General features: G+C 34.5%; 1 protein-coding gene across 1 annotated transcript; it reads right to left on the bottom strand.

Annotated features, from left to right (window-relative positions):
• Positions 1-13,149: 13,149 nt before the first annotated feature.
• On the bottom strand, positions 13,150-24,578 carry LOC127853197 (heat shock 70 kDa protein 12A-like). The gene is made up of 9 exons (XM_052387473.1): positions 24,492-24,578; positions 23,207-23,471; positions 22,679-22,885; positions 20,187-20,319; positions 19,334-19,932; positions 18,497-18,859; positions 18,056-18,274; positions 16,010-16,139; positions 13,150-15,028 (listed from the first exon to the last, which is right to left on the bottom strand). The coding sequence occupies exons 5-9, from the start codon at positions 19,610-19,612 to the stop codon at positions 14,004-14,006; spliced, it is 2,016 nt and encodes a 671-aa protein (XP_052243433.1). The 5' UTR covers positions 19,613-19,932; positions 20,187-20,319; positions 22,679-22,885; positions 23,207-23,471; positions 24,492-24,578; the 3' UTR covers positions 13,150-14,003.
• Between the last annotated feature and the right edge of the window lie 1,092 nt (positions 24,579-25,670).

Raw genomic sequence — 25,670 nt, 5'->3', positions numbered from 1 at the left:
TGCCATGCATTAGATGACGTCTATCATTAACTCCAGTCACATTAATATGAACAATAATAACACTTTTATTAATCTTTCTCTTTCAATATAGCAAATTGCTTTTTCTTTAAACGACCCAATCTGTCAGGTACAATGTCAGTCATATTTGTTGTCATTGTATTTAGCTTGCGGGTCCTACGTTTAGTATTTCATAGCGTATTTATGGAATATTCGTAGTTTTCCGAACATTCCCGGATAACGTTCGGAGTGACGAATATGTACGAAAGGGTATAGTACCAGAAAGGCCGTTTACCAAAAAGGCCTTCCCAAAAAGGCCGCACCAAAAAGGCTGCATAAGTGAACCAAAAAGGCCTCACAGTATACCAGAAAGGCCATGCAAGATTTTGTATTATAATTGAATAGTTATGCTGAATATAATTACCACATCTATAAGATAGTCATAACATGTTTATGAGTCTACTTAAAAGCCGTTTAATTTATAATCAAAGTCGGCAAGATGGCAATATTAAATATGTATACACGTAATTTAATGTAGATTTTAAAATGATATAATGTGAGATTATATTTCACTAAAAAGCATACTCAAATAAGTCTAGCTGTTTGTATTACATAGTAAAACTCTGGATCATACTGCCAGGCAAAGGTCGGTCATGTGTACGGTGTTGTGGTGGAGTAATGTTCATGTCTAAAGAAAAGTTCATGCATGTATATTATATTACGTAGTTCAAATTCTGTTGTATTGTGTCACGTTCACTGTATATTCTCTGCAGTTTTTGTTGTAAATGTATTTTTCGCAATAAAGAAAATAAAAAAAGTTCATAGATGTATATTGTCTTATGTAGTTCAAATTGTGTTGTATTTTGTTACGTTCACTGTATATTCTCTGTAATTTTTGTTGTAAATGTATCTTTTGTTATAAAGAAAAAACTTTACATACATATTTTATTTCGTACTCCATTTTGATTTAATAAAAAATAGAATTCACATGTTAAACAATATTATAACTGTATATTTTGTTATATAAATTGTGTTACCGTGCTTGTACATTGGCTATATATATCGTAAATGTATATTTAAACATAAACAACAAATAAACAAATGATAAACTTTATACCTGTTGTATGACTTATTCCATTTTGATTTATGTGCATTTGTTTATAAACACAATTTAAAACCTAAAATAACAACAAATGCATTAAGGCCTTTTTGGTTCATTTTTGGCCTTTTTGGTACGCTTTGAGGTTTCTGGACCTAAACCTACGAAAGAAGGCGATATTGCACGAAGTTCATAAGGTTACAATATACTAAATCTTTTTGGAGTGCAATGCTATACTCTCTAAAGACATAAACATCATTTATTTGAAGACACGGTTTTCTGTAGGGTCACTTGCCATGACTTTATTTTAGTATATTTCTGTGTGCATGTGGCAGGGAAAACATTGTTGTTTACTAGAAATTCACTCTTTTATCTGAAGATTGAAGACTACATAAGACTTTGACAGATGGCGGGAAACCCTCATGAACTGGATAGAAGCCGGTAAATAGATGGCTGTAAAACAGTGACTTTTGATTCGTGGCGAGTTCTTTCTTACATACCGCGTGACCTATCTTTTTTATTCTTTAAATCAATTGGGCTTGGAATGCTCTTTAAGAAAAGGGATGGTTATGGGGGTCTCTATGCGCAAAAGTTTGACTTTATTTTTTGTTGAAGTTATTGCTTTCACATTGAATTTGTGTAGGAAATCTTTTATTATATTGTGACCATAAGAGTGCTAAAGGTTACAGTATACTAAATGACCGCTTCATGTTGAGCTGTACTCTCTAAAAAAATATCATAGTTGACAGGAAGGCATGTTTTACACTTTTTACTATTATTCGGGTGTTATCTTTCGGAGATAATGGTAGGGCATGAATAGGTGTTCACTACTGAATCCCTGAAATATGATAAACTTGAAGACTATGGTAAACCATTGCACTAGAAAAGGTTACATTCCACTAAGAAACGGCCGAAAAAAAAGTTGCAAAAACAGTCGATTTTGATTTGTGTCAAGTTCTTTCTTGCATTGTACATGACAAATCTATTTTATTGCACAAATCGATTCCGATTAGAATGGTCTTTAAGAAAAGGTAGGTTATGGGGGTCTCTATGTGCAAAATGTTGCTTTTATTTTCGCTCAAAGTTGTCGCTTTTACATTGAATTATATAGGGAAACTATTTAGTATATTATGACCAAAAACAATTCTTCTTACTGTCTCCGTAGACACTCGTATATTTTCGGCCTAGACCGTCAAGAGAGGAACTTATTCTCGCATAAATATGCAAACAATAATAAAAACTATGTCGTACCCAATGCTTAGCAATTTTGCTTCAATAATATTTTTTACACGTTTTATGACACTTTCATGTTATATAGTGATGTTCTGTATTTACAATGCGGGTTATTGAGATCTGCGAAGAACTTCTTTGCAAGGACCAATTTGTTTGTATAGGTCCCTCTTCTTTGATTGCGCATAAATGACCGACAAGTGGTAAATCGGACTTTTGGGAATTCATTCATTCGTGGATGTTTTGGCAGCCAGCCAATTCTGACTGTTTCAGAAATTTGTATCATTACTATGGCCTTAGGGCTTCGCCCCAGGCCAAAAACATAAACCATAGTAAGCGAAATATGAAGTTCAAATTCGCTTCGCGTTTCACGAATATGAAGCGACATTCTACATGCAGCATAATTTTCGCGCGTTTTTTAGTACAACGGATTGTGAATGCAATATATGCGTAAGTTATATCGCGATTATATAGAATTAACAACTCGTTTAAATCTATCGAATTTGGTCTGATTGCAGGGTCCGCTGGACATTTGACATCGGACAAGTTGACTTGAAGAGTCGACTGTTTGTAAAGTCATGAAGATGATCAAATAGCAGGGCACATACGAAATACTGAATCATGACGTAACCTAGAACCCATGGATCGATATATTGTCGAATGATGTAAGGTGACAACATTACTTCGAAGTCGAAACCTAGTGACACATTTTGGCGTGCCGGTATATCAAGCATTTTTGAAGAACAACTAGATCAACACATTAAACAATATTCCAGAGAAACAGTGTAGCAACTAGTATGCACCATGCATATTTATATGTAAACATTATCTAAAGATATATTATTAAATATTATTAACATCTGATTTGTCTTCTGTAATGGTAAAGTTGTTTATATCAACCGATTGAATTTTCAGCATGTATACACATTCCCAGCATTCCTCAATATGCGACATGCGCGTCGTTGTCATTTCCGGTCCTTTATCTTTCCTTCTACAGAACCTCTTCCTCTATTGCCTTTTGCGAGTCCAAGATTGTGCAGTAACCTTTCCTCTAAAGGTCCTTTCTTATCTAGAAGGGTTATATTCTGATACCCGCTGCCTTTGTCAGTTATTGGTTTAAGGTCAGCGTCATAACCTCTGTGGTGTCTCTCTCCATTTACAGATTTGAGGTCTTATCTCTCCAGCTCTTTCTTGTACTTTATAGACCCTTTCAGTTATTGCCGGTTTTTAATTATCTCCGTTGTGTGACGTCATGCGAGGATTATCGAGTGTATCGATTGTAAACGAGAACAGAGATCTGTTAGAAAATGTTTTTTCAACGATGTAATTGGACTGAACATATGTGTGAAAAGATTTGTACTTACATAATTGTTAATAATGTATTATTTTCTAATGAATTTTTATATTCGGTTTATACTGCTGATAAAACAGTGGTATTGTTCATCAGAGAACGTAATCAGGAGACTAAATACTGAAAATCCCACAACACAAAATAACTAAATAAGCCGTATTATTTCATATAGTAAGACCTTTATAAATGATGTTTAAAAAAATAAGGATCACAATTTTAAGTGGTGTGGATAGTGTTGTTGTTTATCAGCGATCGAACGTGTAAGAGATGCATTTAATCAATTGTAAAACAAAGCCCTAAAAAGCGGAATACATAACAATTGTTAAATTTTATCATTTTCTTTTCCATTGAATGGATTTTCGTTCGTTTACATTGAATGACAAGATTAATAAATTTTAGCATACATACGGAAAAGAACTTTTCATATTATGCAAATTGAACTGTCTTTGCATGTATATTGAAATCTCTTTACTAATGATAAGGAGTGATACAAATCTAGCATTTTATGATCAATTTATCTATATATTTAATGTAGTTAACGCAAGTATTGTTTACCCTATTGTGATTGCTAGTTTTCATGATGGTGTTTCGTACACTGCAATAACGTACTTGAAATCTATACACGTAATAGCGGAGTTTACATTTGCAGGTACCAGTTAAATACCTCAATTGCGTAGCAGTTAAATTGCACAATATTTAAAATTGATTTATAGCTATTAAACACTGTATTATTATGATTAAACTAATATATATACACTAGCTCCTGTAAATCCATTTCCGATAAAGTCTTCATTTTTTTTAATGTTAAAATATTTTATTGAAGCAAATGTTTAGTATTTTGGCTATAACATTTGGCTAAAATGACTGCTTAATATGCCATGGGGGATGACATGGGGGTATCATATATTGTGATTAATCACCAGACACTAGGCTGCAACATGTGGTTTATGCAGGGACCCAAGTATACGTCCCTGGGTTATTGACACCTTGTTTTCTTTGTAATTGTCTGCGCAGTATCCGATCATAACGAGATAATCGAATTGTGATGAACAAAGGTGCAATAAAACAATGGGATAAAAATGCTGCAACAAAGAGTGTCAACATTGGTGTTAACAATTAAATCAAACAATTACATAAGTCAAGAGAATTTATTTTATGTGTAACAAGGTAAGTTTTTTTTTCAGACAAATAAAGGTTCAAATCAGGTACAATGTGTTGCGTACATAAAATCGATCTATTTGTTATTTGTTTTCATCATTTACGATTACTTGTTTTCATTCGTTAAATTTAATTTATTCTGAAATTAGTTCAATTGATGAGAATTTTTTATTACAAAAATGTTCGCGAAGAAGTGCCAAGTATGGAGTTTTTTTGTCATAACCACATACCGAGCTCTTACATTGTGTTCTACTCCCGAGTTCGTTGTTAGTAAAAACAAAAAATGAAAACAGTATAATCGTTTCAAAAATGCATTTCCTTGCATGCAAATGGTTTATTCAGACATAACTAGTAAACTTGTATATGATATTTTGCATTATTATCATTACAAACGATGATTTTGTCAACCTTCCCTATATGCGCTTATATGAATTCCACCTCTTTTTGCCAACCAGTGGGCGGAGTCTAAACTTTGCAGGTGGGGTGAATTGACACTTCAATTCCAATTTTCAATGATAAAGGTCCAAGTGGTAAAAAGCGCTCAAATCATATGCAAATGATCAATACCATTAAAATATAAATGTTCGGCGCTTTTTTCAATATTTGGCATTTTAATTAAATATTCACGTTTAAAGTTTAGCGGTAACAGTACGGGATTTGTCTTGCGACACACAGGGTTATTTAACGGAATGTTTAATGTATTTTCACGCTTCAACGTACAAAAATGAAATATGCAAAAAGCGATAGCTTTAATGGGCGTCAATATAATAAAAAATGAAATATTTGTGCAATTAACGCATATTTAGTGCAAGAGACATTGATATTATCAGCGACTCTGTACAATTTTCCCTCTGGCGGATTTTGTATCATTTAATTACATCACATCCGGGTAAGGGACACAACTCATACACTAGTATATGCGAATAACTGAAAGGGTCTATAGCTTGATCTTTACAGGGCTGTGCTTTCTCGGTTGTTAATTTAGACTGGGGATTGTGAAAGCCACCTCTATTGCTGGATCAGGTTGTTTTACGCATTACGAATTTCTAGCGTCTCGTATGGTGAGTTGGTTTAAGCAAGATGTATTTAGCTATTCGTAGACAGCATGTTAGTAAAGGGTTGTCACCAATCGACCGCCCCCGGTTTTAACCGGCGTTTTTTACCGGTTAAAACCGCCTCGGTCAATACTCCTGAAGTGGTCATTACTGGTCAATACTGGTCGATCGAACTGTACCCCCAATTTTAATTTATATTCCAAGCCTAATTAAACAAAATTGATAATATAAATTAAACAGACATGTTGCAAATAATGTCTTAAGCTATTAATACCCACAATTTTATACCTGTTCATGCAATTTGTAGGCCAATCTCTCAAAATTTTGCGAATAAGTCAAAGTTGGTCAATTGGATTTTTCTGGTTGATTGAACGTTTTTTTCAATTCTAATGAATTATGATGCTCAGATAATTCTGTGCTTGATTCAATAAGAACCTGTCAATTACTGTGTATGAGTTGTTCCTCATACCCCATTGTCTCCAGTTAAGTCTTCTAACAGTCTTCTCACCTATACAGGTTGGGGCACCCAAAACTGACAATAGGGCCTTAAATGGCACCTTCTCGACACGATCCTTACTTGTCATGCATTCTTGCATTGATTTCTTTAAATACTTTTTAAACAAAATAGTGATTTATTTTTTTATTTTTTATTGATAAAAGAATAAACAAGCGGGCCCGAAAAGCCCAAAGTCGCTCACCTGAGATAACAAGATATTATTGGGACAAATTTTCTGACCAAGTTTCACGAAGATCAGAAAATGAATTTGACCTCTAGAGTGTTAACAAGGTTTAACTATAGCCATATAAGGAAAAATGCCCCGCCCCCTGGCAGCCATGTTTTTCAACCAACCGGCATCATTTTTTAACTCATCCATGATATTATCGGGATGAATCTTCTGACCAAGTTTCATGAAGATCGGACAGTAAATGTGGCCTCTAGAGTGTTAACAAGATTTTACTATAGCCATATAAGGAAAAATGCCCCGCCCCATGGAAGCCATTTTTTTCAAGCAAACATAATTATTTTCAAACTCATCCAAGTTATCATTGAGACCAAACTTCTGACCAAATTTCATGAAGATTAGACAATAAATGTGGCCTCTAGAGTGTTAACAAGGTTTTACTATAGCCATATATAGCCATATAAGGAAAAATGCCCCGCCCCTGGTGGCCATCTTTTTAAAGCTACCAAAACCATTTTCGAAGTCATCCAAGATATCATTGGGACAAATCTTCTGACCAAGTTTCATGATGATCGGAACATAAATGTGACCTCTAGTTGTTAACAAGGTTTTACTATAGCCATATAAGGAAAATAGCTCCGCCCCTGTGGTGGCCATGTTTTTCAACCAACCGGCATCATGTTTAAACTCGTCCAAGATATTATTGGGATAAATCTTTTGACCAAGTTTCATGAAGATCGGACTATATATGTGGCCTCTAGAGTGTTAACAAGATTTTAATAAAGCCTTATATAGCCATATAAGGAAAAATGCCCCGCCCCTTGGCAGCCATGTTTTTCAAGCAAACGTTACCATTTTCGAACTCATCCAAGATATGATTAAGACGAATCTTCTGACCATATTTCATTAAGATTGGACAATAAATGTGGCCTCTAGAGTGTTAACAAGGTTTTACTATGGCCATATAAGGAAAAATGCCCCGCCCTCCTGGCGGCCATGTGTTTCAACCAACCGGCATCATTTTCAAACTTGTCCAAGATATTATTGGGATGAATCTTCTGACCAAGTTTCATTAAGATTGGACAATAATTGTGGACTCTAGAGTGTTAACAAGATTTTACTATAGCCATATATAGCCATATTAGGAAAAATGCCCCGCCCCTTGGCAGCCATGTTTTTCAAGCAAAGGTTACTATTTTTGAACTCATCAAAGATATCAGTGGGACAAATCTTCTGAGCAAGTGTCATGAAGATCGGAAAATAAATGTGGCCTCTAGAGTGTTAACAAGGTTTTACTATAGCCATATAAGGAAAAATGCCCCGCCCCCTGGCGGCCATGTTTTTCAACCAACTGGCATCATTTTCAAACTTTTCCAACATATTATTGGGATAAATCTTCTGACCAAGTTTCATGAAGATCAGACAATAAATGTGGCCTTTAGAGTGTTAACAAGATTTCACTATAGCCATAAATAGCCATATAAGGAAAAATGCCCCGCCCCTTGGCAGCCATGTTTTTCAAGCAAACGTAACCATTTTTTAATTCATCCAAGATATCCATGAAACCAATCTTGTGACCAAATTTCATGAAGATTGGACAATAAATGTGGCCTCTAGAGAATTAACAAGTCAAATGTTGACGCCGCACAACGCACGACGCACGACGGACGACGGACAAAAGGCGATCACAAAAGCTCACTATGAGCACGTTGTGCTCAGGTGAGCTAAGAAAATTATAAGAAATAATTATTAAAAGAAAAAAATAATTCAAAAGAAGAGTAGACCCACAATTGGAAAACATTATTTGTTGGCAAAATCAAGAACTTTGATTGCTTATTCATTTGAATACCAATTGAACTTTTTAATATGACAGGGAAAAACCATCTTAATACAGAAAGGAAACAAGTTAGAAGTTACTATTAAATTAATAGCAAGTACAATGTAATCCTCTTTTTGTGCGAGTGATATGAAATCGCCTAAGGGCAGATTTGCTTAATTGACATGCCGCCGCCTGTCAATCAAGTTCTTTTCTAAGAACTGATCTACCAATCAGCGATCGATTAATCGGGCGCGTTAGTTAGCAACGAACTGTCCGCCATTTTCTAGACAAGCTATGTATAGGTTCACTTTTACTTTAGCGAGTTTCTTTTGTTTTCCTCTTAAAAAAAGTAGATTAAAAATGGTTAAACGGTGTCGATGGGGACTATGTAACTCGGACAATCGATATCCTGAAAGATTAGTTGGTGACATTTAATTTATATCGTTTCCAAAGCCGAAAAGAGATCTTGAGAAGTGTAAGAGATGTATAAATGCATGTGGTCGTCACCACGAACAACTGAACGTCAACACTGTCAAAGACAATTGTAATATATTTTTATCGGATATACTAGCAGATTTAAATAGTTTATGTTATCGATCTGATTATTACATAATATTTCACGTTTTTTTAAAATAGTTTTATCAGTTACTAGGTCATTAATATACAGAAGCGAGGTTCATCTGCATTACTTAAAGAGAAATTAAACCCAGCATGAAGCCTAATTTGTGCTGTGTTTTATTACTCTGATAGTAATGCACTTTATTGCCATTATACATGTTATTAGAAGGTGACGCGTGATATATTATATTAATAACGGTATCTTCACATGTGCCGACAAGTGATGTCACCAATGAACGCTTTTAATCCACCTTTGAGATCGAATGCCTAGTTCTCATTTTTTTTCAACGAGTTTCGTTTGATTTGTTCGAAAAAAAAAGCGGAAATAAAATAAGGCAAAAACGGTGTGAATAGGTTTTATGTAACTCTGACATTCGGTATCCATAAGTTAGATCAATAAAATATATACCATTTTAAACGCGGAAATGCGGTCTTGACAAGAGCAAGTGGAAGCTTCACTGTGTAGAATTACCGAGATCACCCTAATGGAGCATTCATTTATTAAAAAAAACTGGAAATGTTATGTTAGAAATATTATTCAAATAACTACGCATTATTAAGTATGAATTATATCACGTGTGCTTGTAGAATAATAGAGAAGATTGGTACCAACTTTGCGTTAACTTAACGAAATCCCCGTTATAAATCGAACTTTGTGTGTGTCAGAAACAAGTGAAAACGATTATATGTTTCTATTTTAATAGAATCGAATCGATACATGCCACATAATACGATTTATTATTACTGATATAACCAATAAATGCCGAACTTGGGAGAAGTCGGTACCTGCGCCAGCGTCTGATACAGGTAGATTTACTGAATTCCCCTTCATACAGCGCTACTTTATATATGACAATGACCAAACTTATTGTGCTGTCTTGCACTTTCAACTATAGTGATTGATAAATGTCCCATAAGCAATGTTTAATATTATTAATATCACTTTTATACGTAATAATATGTGGGATTTTGGTACACTCGGTGTCAGAAAGCGTGTAAAACTTCACCGAAATCCCAGTTTAAAGCGCTATTTCGTGTCAAATAAACGAGTGGAAATGTTTCGTAAATAACATGGGTAAATGCCGTTGAAGAAGTGTTAATTTATTGCTAATACCAACATCACACGTAATAACAGGTTCGATTTCGGTCAGCGCGCAAGCGTTTGAGAGCGTTATTCATGTACCGAAAAACCCGTTATAATTAGCTGATGTTCTCTATTAACGTATATTTTTTGCATTCGCAGAATAACTAAATGACACAAACCCCTTATACAAGTGTCATATGGTGTCAAAAAGTCCATAAAAATAATCCGGAATATGGCGTTAATCTACATGCAGTATATAGGCAATGAAGCCATGTTGGTGTAAGCTTGTCTAGGTTTGCTACCCGCTGAGCCACGTGATTAAGTGGGCGGAGCGATCATATATAAGGCGTCATGTCAATTGTCAATATCAGAGACATAACACTGCATGCATTTTATTACCAACTAAGAGGCCAGATTTATAACCCTAGAATACACAAGAGTTCTGTTTGTCCACCTGCTTATCAAAGAGATATATCAATAGATAAGTGAAATGCTATGGTTCGTACAATAGTAATAATACTTTAGTAACAGATGTGATACACTGAGATAAATATATTGCCTAAGTCCTTATGTATTTGAGGCTGTTTCCATAAATAATAAAGAAGTAACTTTTTACAGCTTTAATTATTTTTTTTTACAATAAATAACTCAGAAAAAAGTTTATCAATTACATAATAATTATTGATTTAATATAAAACGGCTCCTTTGTAATGTTTAAATGCTACAATTTTCAATCGACCAGTATTGACCAGTAAAGACCAGTAACGACCAGTATTGACCGGTTTTAACCGGGTATTGACCGCCGGCCCGGTCAATACACAATTAACCGGTCAATATGCCAACCCTGTGTTAGCAATATAATACAATACAAAATTACATTCTTCTTTGGACACAATATGCTGAACAAAAGGGCTGCAAAGTGCAAAATTTACAGAAGTGAGAAAAAACTCGAGGCTTATGCTATGTCTCTCTTCTGTCAGTTGGAAGTGATGCTGATAAGGTGTACACAAATAAGCATGCAACTATAATGTACATAAATTTTAAAACAATGACAAGTGTAGAATATAAGTCGATATAAACATTTAAAAAAAGAATGAGAAAATGTTATTTGATCTTACTTAAAAAAATATAACACGTAGATCTCATGAATACTTCGTACTTCAGACGCTGAACGAAGCCAGTCTCGCGTTCGCTCGTAAATGCTCGGATATCGTGGCGGGAAATGAACATGGAATATATTGTCGCACACAAAATAAAAACGAGCATTTTGTATCTCGTTGGATCTATCTTACGATACCACATATAGCGTTGAAATTATGGCTTTTGCTATAAGGATAAGTTAACTTTATTTATCGAAATATTTTGCGATCTATTCGTTGATTTTGAATATTTAATAATAATACTTCAAATCGATTAAGATGTATTTGTGAAGAATTGTTCAAAGACATTCACTTAGTAGGGAGATTGGTCTGTAGTTACATACATCCCGAGGATATGACTTTTTGTTAATCGCACACACATTTGCTTCTTTCCAGCTCCGTGGAACCATACCAGTACTGACTAAAAAAATGAAAAGATTTTGTGGACCTGCAATCTCAGCTGGAATTTCTTTTAATACTATTCTATATAATTGGTTTGGTCTTGAGGGCTTTACAGTTTTCATAACTTTTGTAGAATCAAAGACAGCTTGGCGGGAATCTTCTAAGACGGGACAGTCTGAATCGTGTGAGTTTAGGATGTGCGTATGTGTATTAGGAATCATAAGATAACATTGAGATGAAAAGGAGGAATTTAGGATATTTGCTTCATCAATGGATGACTCAAATATAGTACCATTATGAATTAAGGGAGGCAACTCGTTATGTGCGGTGCATTTATTTGTTAAGTTTTAATGACTTACCAGAAGTCGGGTGATGAGTGTTGTTGTTTGCGTATTATGTACGCAATGTTATCAAAGTAGAGTGTTTTGCTGATCTGACCAGATAATTTACAAGATTACGTTGGTGGCGATACATGTGTCTATGGCTGTCCAAATTCGAAGCCTTGGCTCTTTTGTATGCACGTTAACGGGGTTTTATTTCCTTTCGTCAGATTTGATGTAACCGTGGAGGATCAGCTGTTATTATTGTAACAATTTTGGATGAGATTGTTTTGTCACATAATGAGATAAGTTGACGTGTGAAATTTTAGGTTTATATGCCAATTATAGTGAGTTGATATGATCCCTCTAGGTATTGTTTCCTTTGCGTTCCGTACTATCTTTTTCAACTTACTTCGTTCTGTTTTGCATCAGTCCGGATGCTAAAGCATCCCATTTAGCATTTTGTACTTCCATATTTTGGGGGAAGGACGAGCTTGATGAGATGCTGCCACATTAGGTAAGTATGACACATCTATGGTTAATTCCTCCTAACTGCGACCCGACAGTTCTACTGATAATTGTATATACATTGCTGTGCATATGGCAATGTCTGGGTTTGTAGAATGCAATCGATGGGCGTAGAATGTGGAAATACTTCAGCAAGTGAATATGAATCAGTATACTTATTCTACACAAACTATACCAGATATATTTAACACTGGCAATTTATGTTCAATAACATCGAGCCTACGTTTTGTTATGATATATTGGGACATGCAGTCGATTTAAAACTGATCAATAAAAGGTAGAATAGAACAAATCAATTGCCCGTTTATTCGATGCGAAAAACAACCGTGATATACAAGTTTCATTTAATTGAAGAGCCAGAAGAAGATCCTAATGTTATTTGTGTAATTTAAAAAGTTGCAATACATAACATTTATGTTTTGTTACATCACTGGAATTTAAAGAATTAAAACAAAACATACGACATAATTTCAAAATAATTACAACATTTAAAATAAAATAAATTATAGATTGATGAATATAATTTAAAAAAATACAAGAACTGAAAAAATGACATTAACATAAAAGTAATGATAACATTAGTTCAAGCATTTTGAAAATACTGGATACAAGACATAGTCTATTTCATGGACACTAAATTTTTCGATAGTGATTATTTTTCTTTGGTAAAAATACAGTATTTTTCTGTAATAAAAATGGTAGTTTATTTTATTTTATTATTGGAGATATCATTATTGTTAAAGTATTTTTTGTTGTATTTTTTTTGTTGTTGTCATTATCATTACTATTATAACAATGTATATTTATAAGCAGGCAATTTTTTAAGGCGCTAATATACATCACTGGTGTTTCGATGTTGTGACGTCATTCCAGTATATTTTCTTTTTGAACTGAATATACAATTGTTTTTTGTGAGTAACAACATGAAATTGTGGTCCATTCATAAAATTAAACATTAAAAAAGCATTGAATTGTGTCTAATCACGAAAAAAATATGTATATGTTCAAAACATTTTCATGTATATATAAGATGTTCAGTTGTAAGCTCTAACAACTACATTTTTTAACATCGTTTATTAAATGTAAATGTTTTTTATTTGCTTTTAAAGGCAAGCATATACCGCTCTAAACCGATTGATATGCTACTATCATTGGTTAATATGAATGCATTGTTAAACATCTGTATATGAGAAGTATCATTGACGTAAAAACATAGACGTGAAATCGTTCTTTTTTTAAAAACTGCATAACTGCCGTTTGTTTTCTGAACACGATCTCTGAGTATGTGTGCTCAGAAAATCAGCTTACCTACATATACATAGTTTTTTTCTAATACAAAGGTATTAAGAAAACTCACTAGGTCCAGGATTGATAAACCTTTTTTGAATTCATGAAAAAGATTGCAAAATGTATTGAAGCTGAAGCAGATTAATCTTGTTTACTTTAATATATAGGCACACAATTTACCTGTATGTAAGGCTGTTCTCAGTTTACAATTATGTGCAGACCCGCGTACTGTCTTACAGACAATTTAAAATGAGCGTTTCTTCCCTCCCAGTATCAACGTGTTTTACACTCACCAATATTTCCGTATTTCCAAACATAAATGACACCTCCTTTTCCTGATTGCTGAATGATACACTTTCTGGGTTCTCTATCATTAACGTTCCAAGGTACTCACAGTCAGCACCCGTCGTGTATTTAGGATTCTCCAATACTGATCTGTACACAGAAATCAGAGAAACATTAGCCATTGGTGTTATATAATGGGTTACGCAATGGTCTGCAGGAATGCCTTCATTTGCCCGAACAAAAGGTTGGAAGCAGTTTTTTACTTTCTTTATTCCATTCATTATCACCAGTTTTTCTTTGGGATGCATTCGCTCATCAAATTTATCGTACACTTCAATGCCGTAAGTGTATTTCAATACACGTGATGTAAAAATATAAGGCCTCTGTCCGAAAATTACAGCGCCTTTAACAACAGCCAATCCAGCTTCGTCAGGGACAATAATATTTATCCCAGTGAGTTCTTCTTTAAGCCTGTTTTGAACATATAGGGATTCTGCAAACCCGCCGACAAGCATAATTGTGCGAACATCTGCAATATTTTCTTGAATCAACAGGTTTTTAATGTGTGTAAGAAGAGGTCTAACTGTAGTCTCAAACCAGCCTTTAACAATTAATGAATCAATGCGCAGTTTGTCGGCTCTAAATGCCTCTGTGTTTCCAGAAGTACTGTTTTCTTTTTGTCTTTTGCGTGCAATTTGAATCAGCGAACTTGGAATACGCACAGTAGTGAGGCGATTGGTACTTATAGGATCAGATCTCTTTTTGTTTTCAAATTCTCTGATCAACGTGTAATAATCTTCTAGATCTGTCTTACGTAATTCTTCTAAAACACCTTTTCCCAGAACATCTTCGAGGTATTCGAAAAACTTTTCATCCACTTTGACTCCACCCCATGCGCCTCCTGTTGGTTGGTGTATAACCTTTACGTCACCTTCCGGTTGTCGTTCATGCACGGTTATGTCTGCCGTTCCTCCTGAGAAAATAGGACAAGGAATACACATAGAAATAACTCTAAAGTCTCGGTTCACGAATACAGCGTAATTATAAATATCATTACTTTAAGATTATTATATGCTTTTTAAAGTAATGATAATGTTATTGAGGGTTGATGCATAGTAACTGTAACAAAAAAATGTGTATATGGTACCTGTTCGTTATATTAATCTATATATAAATCATTGTATGTTATTTGACATTCTCGAAAATCAATTATATATTTTAAAAAAGATATGCAAGAACAAAAATCTTCTAAATCTCGTTGCAACTGCACAATCTACCTTTTTTATCTTAAACTTAATTTTGAAAAAATTATAAAATTAAAATGAAACAAGAGATGTGTTTGTCAGAAACACAATGCCCCTCCTGCGCCGCTTTGAAGCCATATATTTGACCTTTGACCTTGAAGAATGACCTTGACCTTTCACCACTCAAAATGTGCAGCTCCATGAGATACACATGCATGCCAAATATCAAGTTGCTATCTTCAATATTGCACAAGTTATGACCAAGGTTAAAGTTTTGGGACAGAATGCCAGAGTGACAGAATGCCAGAGTGACAGAATGCCAGAATGACATACAGACAGGCCAAAAACAATATACCCCCGATCATTCGATCCGGGGGCATAAAAAAGAATTAAGCGAATCCTATCGGAAACTCAACCTGGAATAAAAATAAGTTTTAGGTCGGTACCAACAATTAGGATTGATCAGATATGGAGAAGCAAACAACATTTCGCCTTCAAACTTGTATTCATCTTATTTTAATCACATAGTAAATACCGTTATAAATATACTTCATTTAATTAAGTGTAAATGAAAGTAATGTGTGTATTCTATACAAGCCGCCAAAAGGATTTGAAAGAAACCAAACAATGCATGCATTAAAATATTAAAAATCAAGATAAACACACATATATTTCACTAATCATTCATGTAAAAGTATATAATGGTATACCTCCTAAGTCAACCACAATGTACTTGGAACCAATCAACTGAAGAACACCACTTCTACAGTGTCGAACACACCACAAGGCCGCAACCTCTGATTCAAACGCCAGCAGTAGTCTGTCATTGTTGATACCAGCCTGCCAAGCAAATAACGTTAACATATTATTACAAATAACCGCTCCTAAAATGCTTAAAGTAACATACATACTCAAAAACAACGAATATTTCGAAAACTATTTCGTAAAATAGCGTTGAATTTTGGCTATTTTTTATAAGGAACATTTTTTTCTTATGTGTTTACTTAATGCTCAAAATATTGTACGAAATATTCGTTGATTTTGAGTGTTTGTGGGCTTTTAAGCAGATTCTTTTGTTAACAACGAAAGTGTCGCTTGCGACGTTATGAATATAACATAATTAGATATGACGAAAATTATTCTCCCTTGCTTGCGGAAAAGAGAAATTAATAAAATGTCAAAAGTATCAAGTATTTCTCAAATATTGACAATATTTTTTGGTTACTAATGTTTAAAGTTACCGGTCGATATCAACATGGCCGAACATTAAACAATTTAATAAATTTTAAACGGAAATTTTCTCTGTAAACCTGTTTACTTTGTTCACATCCTTCTTGGGGGAAAATGATAAACAATAAGATATTTTCCATTGATCGTTATGTCTAAATTTCAAGCAAGGTCTTTCTGGCGAGCTTGAAGAAGCTCTGGCATAGCTGAACAGTCACGAACCAATGAACCCTTAACCTCAGTTGAGTAGATCAGTCAGCCATTCTGTATATCTGTCTGGAGATGGAAGAGTAATGCATGGGTATTGGCGTGGACAAATACACCTGCTTCATTTCAGAGGAAACAGAAACAGCATTTTATATCAAGAGGAGAAATTGCACCTTCTATGGTCGCCATATAAAGGCATTTTGGTAAAGCCGGACATGGCTTATACTACAGACTGGAAATGTCAGCAACATCTAATTCTGTATATGTTTACGCCACTTTTCTTGGGTACCGACGTTTCTATTGTTTTGATAAGAAGTCTCTAAATATATGATCGGTTGGGTGACACGTTTTGCTCAATAGAATTGATCTAATCTGTTTTCAATAGTTAAATACGAGTTGTAGCATCTTAATGACAATGCCTATAATAATTGTGATCTGGTAAAAATACACACGTTAACGAGTGCGCTGTTGTTTAAAATACCAGCGTTACTTACAATCCTGAATAAAGTTAACTTGTGATCATAATGATGATCCTGAAGATGATGATTATGATAATAATTATACACACAATACTTGTAATGCAAAAAGAAGCAGGACTAATTGGAAACACGAGAGTAAGTGTATAACTTAAACTAATAATTATGTGTTTTAGTAGTGGTTGTGTAGTATAAGTAATATCATTAATTTATAGTTATAAGCAGCATACTTAGAATTGCAATTGAAAGTGCTCACATTTTGCCAAGATTTCCTTAAGTTTGTAACTAATATAGTTAGTTATTGGCTATCTTGACGATGTAAAGATAATGATGTTTTCAAACAATATTCAGATAGTTTGACACGTATTGCTGGACAGACCGCGGTCCGCCTAAGGCGATATTATCCCAACTACACAACTATTGGCTAACGTTAGCCCAAGGCTAAATTGTATGATATCATGTCATCATTTAGTTTAAATTTTTATTGATTAACAAATACAATTCAGCATTTTATTTATTTAATATTTTTACAGAATATATGAAATACTGAAATGTATAAATTGACCTTATGATGCATTTATCGTTGATTACAACGTCTTGCATAATCCCATCAACGTTTCATTCGGTTTAGATAACCCACCCATCTGATATCCTATTCCATACCCCGATGATCCACATGCAAAATTAAATACACTTAAAGTTGTAATATAACAATACAATGTTTTGGTCTTTATGATATCTTTGTATAGTCTATGGGGAATAAGCTTTATTAATGCATGAACGGCATTTGTGACATATGTAACTATGCGACTTCGTTACAATTTCTATTATGGTAAAACTGCTTACTTCAGCAGCGGCCTCTCCCATGAACTGCTTAGCCGCAACATCCCATATAGCCGGTACAGTAAGAACATAAAGAATGTTGCTTTCTTGAATTTCACTTATTTGACGCTGAATAGCAACTAGTAGGTGTTGTCTTAAATACTTGATCGACATGGCAAAAATAGATAACGCTGGAAAACGCTTTCCTTCAATGTCTTCCACATCCGTATACCGGGAAAGATCCTACAGGGAATTATTTAATATCAATCACCTGACAAAAGAAGCTAACGAACATTAAAGACAATTTTAATATTTTCTAGCAAAAGATGACATGAACCTTTTTATTATTTTAACATTATACATACAAAAAGAAATAAATACTTAGTTTTAAATTGTATTGTACCGCTCATTGATCAATTAGTATGTTTTAACATACAAAGTATTACTGTTTTTTATGTACGTTACCTTATTATTATGTAGAATCATTTTGAACCGTCTATACAGCCTCCAACCATCATGAACGTTTTCTTCTATCAGGCGGGCAAATTCGTCTCCAGCTACAAATCCAAACGAGTGAAACTTTCCTTGTTTATCTAGAAGAACTGTTGTCGGTGTTTTCAGTGAATTGAGACTTGCGGAAGGGTCGTTTGAACGCCATATGTCATTGGCTTTAATATTCTGCTCGTTGTAGTCATATGAGTAAGCATAGCTACTGTATGTTGTTCCAAAGTCAAACGCAGCAACGACTAAATACTTCTTGTTTGAAAGCTGTGCTTTTGTGATCATGATTTTCTTTGAAATCACGTTTGGTGGAAGCATATTCTTGACCTGAAATGGTTAAATAGTGTTTGCGAATAAAAAAAATCATCATCATCATCATCATCATCATCATCATCATCATCATCATCATCACCATCATCATCATCACCACCACCACCACCATCATCATCATCATCATCATCATCATCATCATCATCATCATCATCATCATCATCATCATCATCATCATCATCATCATCATCATCATCATCATCATCATCATCATCATCATCATCATCATCATCATCATCATCATCATCATCATCATCATCATCATCATAATCATCTTCTTCTTCTTCTTCTTTTTCGTCGTCGTCGTCGTAACAAGCGTCATTATCATCGTTATCATCATTATAACATTATTCTTCATCAGCAGCAGAAGAAGAAACAGCCGAATCAGCATTATCATTGAAATCATCACAGAGTGACACACATCATATGCACATCCATTCCACCACCTTCAATACTGTCTACATTACTTACATTCTTCGCACTATTGTTGGTAGATACAGATTTATGTCCGAACAGCAAGGATCCTTTTACAAAAGTCCATGTGTCTTCACCCGGTGCTAAAACATTAATTCCATGTAGCTTCGTTTTCAACTCGTTTTGAACAAACGTGGAATCAGCAATACCCCCAACAAGTAGCACTGATCCAATTTCCTTCTGATGCGTTTTTACCAAAAGAGCTTTGATATGTTCCACCAAACGTGTAACACCATCTTTAAGCCATTTCAGTAAATCCGAAATACCGATTCGCATCTTGTCTGCCTGTATGGAAGGGACAGGGTGTTTTTAATTAGTGCTCCCGATTGCGATTAGATCTAACGGTAGTCGAAACCGAATGTAAGGCTGTGTCAATAGTACATCAATGTTATGCTTTTTGGCCAGATCATCGATTAAATCAAAATATGACACCTTATCATGTTGACGAAATTTATTTAAAATCCCTTTCCCGAAAATTCGATCAAAGTGTTGTGCAAAATACTGCTCCACCAACATGCCGTCACATGATTCACCACATACATTTTCTACTTTGCCTTCGGGTGATGTCTCAAGCACTGTGATATTAATGATGTCACCTAGCGTACAGAAATAACAATTCAACTGTTTGTGTTATTGATATATGACATTGTTTAATAGAAACAATTTACTGAAAATACCACTGTTTTAAAATCGCTTTGGATGCTGAATCAATAAAATAATATCTTTTTTCACACATTTAAAGGACCATCAAGATAAGTATTTGAGTCACAGCGGCTAGAACCAAACACATAATTTTGTTTGTTTGTTTTATAGGCAAATGAGCTATGTAAAGGAACATAGTTGTACCTACTTTCGTGATTGATTACGATATATCTATGCCCAGGGCATTGAAGTGTTTGACCCTCCTTCACAGCAGTGATACACCATATGACTGCAGCCTCGGATTCAAACGCCAAGTCGACTGCATCTTTATCGATACCCGCCTATGGGATCAAAAATGGTTATGTTTTGCTGACCAAATAGTCTTACTGTTATAGTTGATCGACGATGTTTTGAGTGATATGAAAGACATGGGCATTTAAATGTAACTGCTTGACAGAGATGAACTGTATAACACTACTTGACTATGAAGGTCCAGGTTGCTAAGTAATCGGAACTGGGTAATTTGAATCCAAAAGTAAAAAGACCAGCTGGGTATTGGATATTTCATTTTTATCGCATATCATGCAATTGACGAAAGTAAGTTGGGTATTGGTTATTCGAACGTATACGATGAGCAAGGGACGAAAGGTGGCATACCTAGGTATTGAGTATTCGAATCTTAGCGAATATCAATCTAAGGACGATTATTCATTTTTGTATAGGGTAGCAAATATCGAGCCAAAAGATAGCAAGCCAAAGACCAATGCCGAACTGGATAGTTGGTATTTAAAACGTCAGAGAATATCGAAGCATTGTCATGAACCCAGCAGGGTCATAGTTAGCGAAAACTAAGCTAAACTCAAACACCCAGCTAGGATTAGATATTCAAACAAGCGAATATCGATCCGAGTGACCAATACCCAATACATGTTTTCAAACTGGGTATTGGGTATTCCAACTATTGAAAATATCTAGCCAAGAGCAAATGGCAAGTTGGGTATTGGGTATTCAAAGTTAAGCGATCATCTCGACAGGAGCGAAAACCAAGCTTATATTATATTACCGAGTATTCGGTATTCAAACTATTGCGAATATCTAGCCAAAGTCGAATACCCAGAAGTATATTGGATATGCTAACTTTAAAAAATATCGTCCAAGTGAGTATAGGGTATTCGAACAAGTTCACAAATCGGGCTCAGATTAACTTCTGTGCTGAGCAATTCATATTAAAACTTAAGAAAATACCGGGCCCAGATCGACTTCTCTGCTGAGCTAGGAATCGGGCGTTCAAACATACGATTATATCGAGCCGAGCTCGAAAATATCAGTTGCGCATTGTATATTTAAACTGAAGCGAATTTCTAGCCGAGAAACTATTGATATCGAACCATGATTTTATGCACAGCGTGATCTTGTATATTCGAAAGTTAGTAAATACCGAAGTTGGAACACCAATCTCGGTATTCGACATTCGCATATGGAGAAGGTCGCACCCTAGTTCGGAAATGGCTACTCGAACTATAGCGGAAATCGAGCCAAGGTGGAATAGTCAGCTGGGTTCTAGGTTTTTGGACGCTAGCAAATATCGAACCAGCTTGATACTAGGTATCAAATACTCAAATTGCAAATATCGAGCAAAAGAGGAATACACCTTAGCAGATATTACGCTAGGAGCGAATAGACGCTTGGTATTGGGTGTTTGAAATATTGCGAATATCGCCCCAAGGACGAATACCCAGCTGGGTATTCGGCATTAGACCTTAAGGGAATATCGAGCCAAGGACTAATACCCAGCTGGTTATTGCGAGTTCATGTTAGAACCTTAGTGAATATAAAATATGGGTATTTGTCCTTGGCTCAATAATCGATTAAGTTTGAATACTCGATTCCCAGATAGGCATTCAACTTTGGCCAGGTATTTAATTGCTATCAACAATTCTCATTACCTAGTCAAGTTCATGTATGTTTGACCAATTTTATCTTTGGTTTGATTGTTAAACATGTTATTCCATATCGATAAATGAATCGGTCGAACCAGAGCTTTGTAATTGTAAATGGTAAGCTGTATCCAAATATAGATTACTTCCCTTGAGACACTGTCTTAAAATTCATCGAGGTTTACCATAAATAAAATTTACTCTTTTAAATGTGATTCTCTTATCAATAACAGTATATGAAATATCAACAAAACATTCATCGCGAATAATTTACTGGTTGAACGAGTGCTACATTGTATAATAACAATATATGATTCAATCATTCTGCTCGTGTGTATAGCAACATCGTCTTGCATTAATTGGTGTGTATAGTAACCTCGTTTTCGTTCATATGTTTTCAGATGAAAATTCACGATGCGTAAACTATAAGGATTGTAAAGGTTATATGCAGTTCGCTAAATGGGAATTAAAGTTAATTAATGATTGGTCAATTCTTACAGATGATGTGTTAATGTACATGATCATTGCTAAATATATGTAGTTTTCATAAAAAAAAGTGTGTGTAGTATACACAAATTAAAAATTTGTTCCGTTTAGCACCTGACACTTTTATCCTAACAAAGGCCAACTAATTCAACTGTCAAATATTTTAAGAACCCTCATTTTCAGTGTAGTGAGCTGTAGAAACTTTAAAGTCTGTGACGGTTAACAATACTCAATTTCATTTACAATACCTTCGTGGTTTTGTACTATATTAACTTACCTTTACAGCAGCCTCCAATGTAAACCGTTTGCCAATTTTCCCCCATGTATCAGGTACGGTGATAACGAAGAGGACTGCTGACTCTTCAAACAAGCATGTCATCACATTTCTAATAAGCTTCATAAAACGTCCATGCAAATATTTGATAGCCATTGCGTATATGTCAAGTGCTGGGCAGGTCCGTCCTTCGCAGTCGTTTACAGTGGACTAGAGATACATAATATGTAATATTCAAATGAGAAATTATTATCATAATTAGAACAAAAGAGGAAAAAGCAGGTATTATACATAAAAATAAAAATTAAAATAACAATAATAAATAAAAAAAATAAATAATAACATTATGATAATAACTATTTATAAGTTGTTGTAGTAGCAGTTGTTGTTTATAGTAACAGTATATCTATATATATGTATATTTATTTATTTATTTATATTTGTATAACATCCCCTTTATCAAATGGCTGGATATTATATGTGAACCTAAACTACTTCGAATATGATCATGTGTATTTTGAAGTGCTTCACCTTTGCATATTTCATTTCCGTTTTAAAACGTACGAAGAGTCTCCATCCGTCTTTTTGATTGGTGTCCGTATAGTTAATTTCCGCTTGCCTTCCAAAAGCGTTAAAATGCCCATTCTTATCTACCAAGACACTTGTTGGCTGTCTTAGGATCGCAAAGTCGTTATCAGTATACATTTGGGTTGGTTTGTATCGGAATGAATAGGCGAACCGGGACTCTGTCGCCCCTATATGCAACACTGCCACGACGAGACTCATAGCATCAGACCTGTGAGTACAGTGGTAATACAGATATATTTTAAAGCAATTATGTTCCTTAGTATCTTTCTAATTTAATTTTCTTTATAAAAGTAGGTATAAACCAAAATTATTTCATAAACAAATACGTGACTATATACAAGTTGGACCTCTAATTATGAAAATGGATACATGCACTTGATTAAAAACTTCAAAAACGTTTACAATACGTGGGATTTCAATTTTGTAATGGCCCTTAACATCTTTCAATTGCTAATATCAGATAAATTCAAAGGACTGATAAAAACACAAGAATAAACGGAAACCATGAAACACCAAATTGTTTTCTGAAACAGTATTCACCACAAAACGTGAGGTCCTCATGTTCCTGTATCTTTAAATAGCTTTGGATGTTGATTTAAGAAAATAAAAACAACTAATCCTGGAACAATAAATTGTTATAGTTTTCCATCTGGCTGTGTAAGATCAATATAGAATAAACATCGCAATAAATCAGCCGTGCATTAAATCACGTAACATATTTGAACTATTTGCAGTTTTAAACAATACAATGTATCGCTTTTATTAAACAAGAACATATTTGTAAACGTGTATTTGTTTATTATCACATCCCGTGTCCGCTTGTCACAGTAGTATTAATTAATTATTGCCCTGATGGCAAGGTTATTTCGTTTGAATATGTATGCTTTATAATACATTACTGGTCATACAGAGCAAATCAAATGCAGCTGATAATATGAACAAGTACTACATTTCAAACGTGCTTTTTTTTCAAATATGATTGTAAACATGATAATGTAAATAAAGGCGCTCCATATTCCTACTGAAGGGTTATATATTCACATGAACAACTACTTGTCGCATTTTATTAACTCTAAACTAGCATGGTCGCCAATGTTTCACTAACAGGAAGATGCATACGATCATGCGATTTCGATGGTATCGTTTATAGGTTGGGTTAAACTTATTAAAACGTTTACCAAATATATCCGCTATGTTTTACGCATGTAAACAATGTAAATTGACTTACGTGAACAACCCAATTATCTTAAATTCCTGATTGTATCTAGTTTCGTTTTAGCAGAGCACAGTGCGTTTAATATTCGATTCAACAAACAAAATCAGCCGATCAGTAAGATCAATACAAACATTGTCAGATCAATACAAACGGTAGGCGGTTCGCTCTATATTTTAGCTTGTGTATGCTACCTTGTATTGAACAGAAGTATCTATACGATATCCGAACTTAAGTGGTTATTGTGACCCTGGTATAAATTTGTACTTTAAATATTGGCTGCGCGTGATAAATAGGGACAACTGGTTTTTAAAGTTTTCAAAGTTGTTTTATACTTACCAGTAAAAGCCACACATAGCGTATATATGTTTAATATTTTTAGTACAAACATTACAAATCTACATGCAGCATTTTACATCAGGGGACAATTTCACATGATCATTTATTTGACTTGTACTAAGGAAGCTGAAGTAATGCTGGACTGGTGACGGCGACATGCTGAGAGTAAACGTACTAGAACTTGCAAAACTTCAAATACCTTTACCAACACATATCATGGATGGAAAAAGCTGAAAAGCTAGATCAAAAATGTATTGTTCATATACTATTCCTGAAATTGTCAGAGGGTCATAACTCAAATCATGAGTACAGAACATGCTGATAGTAAGAACACCTTATCTTTGTAATAAAGCTTTCTATACAGTTATATTGACTTCCAGTCAGTGGTTGCTAAAAATAACGCGTTCAAGCAAGAAATGGATTATGCATTATACGATGTTGTTATAAATCTTCATTTACAGGACTCTAAGCAAAACACACTGAAGCGGAAGGTTCTTCCTGAATACAGCCCCCTCATAATCAAAGCTCTGAAGGCATTGCAGTTATTCTCTATTGCATAGCCTTAGAAGGAACTCATTTTTCAAAATTAAGTTATCGCTTTTTAAATCGCAAGTTTAAAATAAACACAACCCATCCAAATTAAGGGAGAGTGTGTCTAAACGCAAATGTCGAAATGTGTGTGCACTGTTTAGCATCCTATCGATGTTATAGAGATAACTTAGACAAAATGGCTACAGCATGCCCCTTTTAAGACTTTTAAAAGTATAGCAAACATGATGACAACTAATAAATATGTCGTCGGAATATCGAATACCATTATGCTACGAATGGAATTTCACGATGGAAATTCCTTTT

Source organism: Dreissena polymorpha, chromosome 12, assembly GCF_020536995.1.
Source record: "Dreissena polymorpha isolate Duluth1 chromosome 12, UMN_Dpol_1.0, whole genome shotgun sequence".
NCBI lineage: Eukaryota > Metazoa > Mollusca > Bivalvia > Myida > Dreissenidae > Dreissena > Dreissena polymorpha.
Note: the sequence above shows the minus strand (reverse complement) of the source record. Positions and strands in the feature narration are given on the sequence as shown.